General features: G+C 36.8%; 1 protein-coding gene across 4 annotated transcripts in view; it reads right to left on the bottom strand.

Moving 5' to 3' along the window:
• Nucleotides 1-1148: 1148 nt before the first annotated feature.
• Nucleotides 1149-6920, bottom strand: part of LOC116273273 (probable phospholipid-transporting ATPase IM) — a 152842-nt gene continuing 147070 nt past the window's right edge. For 3 of the 4 annotated variants that reach the window (XM_031662243.1, XM_031662244.1, XM_031662245.1), the window contains one exon: nucleotides 1586-2604. In XM_031662243.1, the coding sequence (XP_031518103.1) occupies nucleotides 2549-2604 (56 nt within the window). In that variant the 3' untranslated portion in view covers nucleotides 1586-2548. Of the gene's footprint in view, nucleotides 2605-6920 lie in introns of all 4 variants that reach the window. The other variant, XM_031662246.1, reaches the window with a different exon arrangement.

Raw genomic sequence — 6920 nt, 5'->3', positions numbered from 1 at the left:
CATCTGGTCCTGGACTTTTTTTGGTTGGTAGGCTATTCATTATTGCCTCAATTTCAGAACCTGTTATTGGTCTATTCAGGGATTCAACTTCTTTCTGGTTTAGTCTTGGGAGCATGTATGTGTCCAGGAATTTATCCATTTCTACTAGATTTTCTAGTTTATTTGTGTAGAGGTGTTTATAGTATTCTCTGATGGTAGTTTGTATTTCTGTGGGATCGGTGGTGATATCCCCTTTATCATTTTTTATTGCATCTATTTGATTCTTCTCTCTTTTCTTCTTTATTAGTCTTGCTAGCAGTCTATCAATTTTGTTGATCTTTCAAAAAACCAGCTCCTGGATTCATTGATTTTTTGAAGGATTTTTGGTGTCTCTATCTCCTTCAGTTCTGCTCTGATCTTAGTTATTTCTTGCCTTCTGCTAGCTTTTGAATGTGTTTGCTCTTGCTTCTCTAGTTATTTTAATTGTGATGTTAGGGTGTCAATTTTAAATCTTTCCTGTTTTCTCTTCTGGGCATTTAGTGCTATAAATTTCCCTCTACACGCTGTTTTAAATGTGTCCCAGAGATTCTGGTATGTTGTGTCTTTGTTCTCATTGGTTTCAAAGAACCCCCAAAATTAATTGCATACCTAGGAATAATTTTTTTTAATGAGCAACATATTTATGCAGAAAACCTGAAAATGCTTCTGAGAGGCACAAAATATGACTTAAGTAGCTTGAAATACATGCTATGTTCTTGGATAAGAAGATTCAACATCATAAGTATATTAACACTTCTTAAGATAACCAATAAATTTAACATCATTCTAACAAAAAATCATGAGGAAAGTTTAAGCAAAACAGTTCAGAGAAATCTACAGAAAAAAAAAAAAGAGCACTGAAAAACAATTAGTCTTACCAAATGTTAGAGCCTTGTCAATGTCAATGAATTTCTTTTTATTGAGATGAAGTCTCATTCTGTCTCCCAGTCTGGAGTGCAGTGGTGAGATCTCAGCTCACTGCAACCTCTGCCTCCCTGGTTCAAGCAAATCTCCTGCCTCAGCCCCCCAAGTAGCTGGGACTATAGGCATCCACCACCACACCTGGCTAATTTTTATGTTTGTAGTAGAGACAGGGTTTCACCATGCTGGCCAGCCTAGTCTCAAACTCTTGACCTCACGTGATCCTCCCACCTCACCCTCCCAAAGTGCTGGGATTACAGCCATCAGCCACCACACCCAGCCTTTGTCAACAATTAAAACTGTATGATACTAACATATGCATAGAAAGAAAACACATCAAAAATTCAGTAATAGATCTAGTACACAAGAGTTTGGCATGCTATAAAGGTAACATCCCAAATCAGTGAAAAAGAGGACAAGCTTTTAAATAAATGGGTAAAGTCAGTAATCACCTGGAGAAAAATATAGTTGGACTTATGCTTTACCTTCTACACCAGGATAAAATCCAAATGAATCTAAGATTTAAACGTAAAACATTAACTCTATAATGATGGTGTGCTTTATATCTAAGACATAAAACTCAGTGATGGAGGAAAAAGTGATAAACTCAACTACATGAAAATAAAATATTTTTCATGGCAAAAACACCAGAAAAAATAATCATGGGACAAATGACAAATTGTGAAAAGAATACATAAAACTCATTTCACAGACAAATACTTATTTTCCCCAATATAGAAATATACAAATTAATTTTTGTAATAGACAACCCAATAGAAAAAAATGGGTAAAAAAATTACGAACCAGAAACTTACAGAAACATAATTAGCTCTCAAACATATGAAAATATGTTGAACCTCACTTATAATAAGAGAAGTTAAAATTAGAATGAATATTGATGTACCCATTTTTCATATAATCTCACCAAAGATCATAAACTTTGATAAAACATTGTGTTGGTGACAGTGGGGGAAATCAGACATTCTTACACTTGTGTCAGGGTAAATTGTTATAAATTCTAAAGAAGGCAATTTGCAATATTTATCAAATTACAAATGCATATATCTTTTGATTTAGCAATTCTATTTCTAGAAACAGATTCTATATTCTCTAACATGTGAAATAACATATGTATCCAGTTTTGGGGGTTTTTTTGCTGCATTTTCTTTACTAGAAAAATATTGAAAATCCTAAATGTCTTCATATAAATTTTGGAACATCAATATAACAAAATACCATTCAGCCATTAAAAAGAATGAGAAAGTACTTTTTTAAAACTAATCTAGAAAGATCTCCAAGATATATTGTTGAGAAAGTTGAAGAACATTATGTAAATTATGCCACCACCTATGTAATTATATTTCTCCACTATGTAAAAGGTGGGGAAATATGATTCCTTGTATCTGCATAAATATCTCAAGAATAAAAAACAGGAGAACTCTGTGGTTGGTTCAGTAGTATAAGAAGGAATTCTGAATCATATTAATCTATTTTTTAATGTTATGCATTAAGTATCTCATCTGGTCTTAGTGGAAATCAGGACACTAAAAGTTTATCATTTTCTTAAAACCACATATAATTTGAAATTGAAACTAAGAATAAAATTTTATCACTTCCACACCTGAGTTATTTCAGTCTTCTGATCCAGGTCATCAGGTACTTCACCTGACAAAACAAAAATTGAGAATTAAAAGTGAAATTGAAATTAGATTAGACATTTAGTTTTAAGGAATACACTTATTATTTATTATATCACCATTATGCAGAAACTGTCCCCCTTCTGAGTTGATCTCACTGGGAGCTACAGACTGGAGCTGTTCCTATTTGGCCATCTTGCCCTGGTCCCCCCAGCTGTGTGATTCTGTTCTGTAGTGCTCAATAGAATCATGTCCTAGGGTGGGCAAGTTCTTGATTATCTGATTAAGCTAATATGTACTTATTACAGGTATAATGGAAAATAGGGGACATTTACAATAGAAAATAAAAATCACTTCCCTTCATCCAGAAATAACTAGTATTTGTAGAATGATTTTTATTGTGTATTTTTATATACACATATATTCACCACATTGTTCATAAACTTCTTGTTCTTACAGTTTTTAACCATGAGAATTTCTCCTATCAATCAAATTGTTTTGAATCTTATTTTGAATCATTGTATAGTAGCCCATGATTATAGATGTAGCATAATTTACTTTCACTTTCCCTATTGTGAGGCATTAATTTTTTTTTAATTTTTACTTGGCATTGGAAGGTTTCATACTATTTGCCAGGATTATATTTCTTATAATAATAATGAGTGACTTAAAGAAACTATCATCCGAGTAAACAGACAACCTACAGAATGAGAGAAAAATTTTGTGATCTATCCATCTGACAAAGGTCTGATATCCAGAATCTACAAGGAACTTAAACAAATTTACAAGAGAAAAAACCTGTCAACTCCCATGTGGGCAAAGGACATGAACAGACACTTCTCAAAAGAAGAATAAATGAGGACAACAAAAATATGAAAAAAAGCTTAACATTATTGATCATTGGAGAGAAAGGCAAATCAAAGCCACAATGAGATACCATCTCACGCCAGTCAGAATGGCTATTATTAAAAGGTCAAAAAATAACAGGTGCTGGCAAGGTTGTGGAGAAAAAGAACCTCTTACAGTGGGACTGTAAATTAGTTCAACCATTGTGGAAGACAGTGTGACGATTCCTCAAGGACCTAAAAGCAGAAATAACATTTGATCCAGCATTCCAATTACTGGGTATATACCAAAGGAATATAAATCATTCTATTATAAAGATACACACACACATATGTTCATTGCGACACTATTCACAATAGAAAAGACATGGAATTAACCTCATGCCCATCATTGATAGACTGGATAAAGAAAATGTGGTACATATACACCATGGAATACTGTGCAACCATAAAAAGGAATGAGGTCATATCCTTTGCCGGGACATGGATGGAGCTGGAATCCATTATCCTCAGCAAACTAACATGGGAACAGAAAACCAAACACTGCATGTTCTCACTTGTAAGTGGGAGCTGAATGATGAGAACACGTGGACACACGGGGGATACAGCACACACTGGGGCCTGTTGATGTGGGAAAGGAGAGCATCAGGAAGAACAGCTAAAAGAACAGCTAGACTTAATACCTACGTGATGGGATGATCTGTCCAGGAAACTACCATGGCACACGTTTACCTATGTAACAAACCTGCACATCCTGAACATGTACCCCTGAACTTAAAAGTTGGAAAAAAAAAAAAAAAAAAAAGAGTTACTTGAATCAACCTGTGCCAGGCTTTTAAATTATCACTGATCCTTATAATAAACTTGCAAAGTGAAGATTTTCATTTCCGTTTTATGGATAAGAGAACCAAAGAATGGTTCAAAATGACATGACTAAATGAAAACTAAAGTAAGCATAGTGGGTTTTTTAATCTAAGTTCTCTCTCTCTTCGCTATACAATGCTATGAGCACCAACCACTCGACAAGCAGTTCTATTTGTTGTTTCTCTGGGGCATTGGTCTGAATCTGGAATGCTGTATGGCTGTGGTGTGGGAGGAGTCCCTGAGCTAGTGAATGAACCTGGCCTAGCACCTGGAATTTAAATCTCAAATTCACTGTGTTATGCTCTAGTGGTTACCCTGTACGCAGTCACTCTAATAAAATGATGGAAAAAAGAAAAAGAAAAAAAAATGTGTCTTTGTGTTAAATGGTCTGCCTCCTCCCTACAATAAAAGCCCATTTACAGGGCTGGTGATGAAAGTGAAGAAAAATTGCCTAAGAAGATAATATTTCTTACCCAGGAAATAGAAGATTTAGATAAATTACAGTCGAATGTTACATTTTCCCAAGGCCTGCATCTGTGATATTAATATGCCCAACTTGTATGAAAACAAGGAAAAATGATTCTGAAACATTCTGTGAGTGCTTTAGTAAGAATTTATTTTAATGGTATTATAAATGCATTATAAATTATAATAGCATATAAAATAAGAGTCTAAAGGATCACTTAAATCTTTAAGTTACTTTCCTGCATTTCATGAGAGGAATTACAAGCTATCATGGGATTTGTGAATTTGGAGATTTGCAAAGTTCTTGTGAAAGTCAAGGGCCTTCTCCAAAAATAGAACCTTTATCATAATATATGATAAACATTTCTACAAATGAATCTTGGTCCACATGTCTGATAATTCCTTTAAGATTGCTTCCTAGAAGTGGTTGTATTATTAGATCAATATGTGGCCAAAAAAAAAATCCAAAAAGTCCCCAAAATTCAAAATATTTTCAATATTCTGATTAAAAGTTTCCTATTTAAACTACTTTTTGGGTTAAAGCAATATTTTTAGAAAGCCTCTGAAAATAATGTCCAATAGGAACTTTTTAAAGAAAGGTTCTGTTATTTACCAGTCATTATGATACTGATATAAGATTAATATATTGATATAACAATACCACTGTGGGCTTGTGGAAGTCCAGGTTGGAAATCATCTTGTCCACTACCAGAGATGGCAGGAGAGGAAACTGGGAGTGGAAGACAGCTGAGGAAACCACAATGACCATGGGTTATATGGGTGTGGGTAACCAAAGGAGGTCAAAAAGTAGGAGATTGCAAACATCAACTTCTTCTATTTCTTAGTTTTGTTCAGGGTCAAATCTTGCTTTAAAATACTTGGCAATGTATGAAGTTTCCCATCAGGGGACAAAGGAAAGGTTTTCCCTCTTTCTTGGATTTCCTTTACTTCCTGAGATTTCTGTATTGAGAAACTCACACTCAGAGTCCCGTGAAGGGACACTGGGAGACCAGAGGAATCCACAGAAAGTTCCACAGAGCCTCTGTGCTCTCAGCAGAAGTAACAATATGCAAATCGGCCAGCGTTGGGGTGACAAGGGTCACATATAAATAGAATGCTTGAAAAGCCAAATATAGAGCATGTATTCTGAGAAAAGCACACAAACAAGAAGTGGGTATTAATGAAACAGCTTATCTGGCCATTCAAGGCAGCCCTGTAAATGAATAGTAGATTCCCAAAACCATGTGCACTTACATAAACCCCAGAGCTGATAGGAATCAAGTATAAAATGCTGCCCTTACTGAGATAACTCAGATAATCAAGATCCACTGGCTTGAAATTCTCACTGCCAGCACAGCAGTCTGAAGTTGACCTGGTATGCTCAAGCTTGGTGGGGGGAGCGGCATCCACCATTATGGAGGCTTGAGTAGGCAGTTTTCCCCTCACAGTGTAAACAAAGCCGGGATGTTTGAACCAGGCAGAGCCCACCACAGCTCAGCAAAGCCTCTGTAGCCAGACTGCCTTTCTAGATTCCTCCTCTCTGGGCAGGGCATCTCTGAAAGAAAGGCAGCAGCCCCAGTCAGGGGATTATAGATAAAACTCCCATCTCCCTGGGACAGAGCACCTGGGGGAAGGGGTGGCTGTGGGCACGGCTTCAGCAGAATTAAATGTTCCTGCCTGCCAGCTTTGAAGAGAGCAGCGGATCTCCCAGCACAGCGCTCGAGCTCCACTAAGGGACAGACTGCCTCCTCAAGTGGGTCCCTGACACCCCAGGTAACCTGACTGGGAGACACCTCCCAGCAGAGGTCGACAGACACCTTATACAGGAGAGCTCTGGCTGACATCTGGCAAGTGTCCCTCTGGGACAAAGCTTCCAGAGGAAGGAACAAGCAGCAATCTTTGCTGGGCTGCAGCCTTTACTGGTGTTACTCAGGCAAACAGGGTCTGGAGTGGACCTCCAGCAAACTCCAGCAGACCTGCAACTGAGAGGCCTGTTAGAAGGAAAACTAACAAACAGAAATGAATAGCATCAACAGCAACAAAAAGGATGTCCACACAAAACCCTATCTGAAGGTCACCAACAACAAAGACCAAAGGTAGATAAATCCACAAAGGTGAGGAAAAACCAGTGCAAAAAGGCTGAAAATTCCAAAAACTAGAACACCTCTTC

This window comes from Papio anubis, unplaced genomic scaffold (assembly GCF_008728515.1).
Source record: "Papio anubis isolate 15944 unplaced genomic scaffold, Panubis1.0 scaffold50, whole genome shotgun sequence".
Taxonomy (NCBI): Eukaryota; Metazoa; Chordata; class Mammalia; order Primates; family Cercopithecidae; genus Papio; species Papio anubis.
The sequence above is the reverse complement of the archived record's forward strand: the minus strand, read 5'-3'. Positions and strand labels throughout refer to the sequence as shown.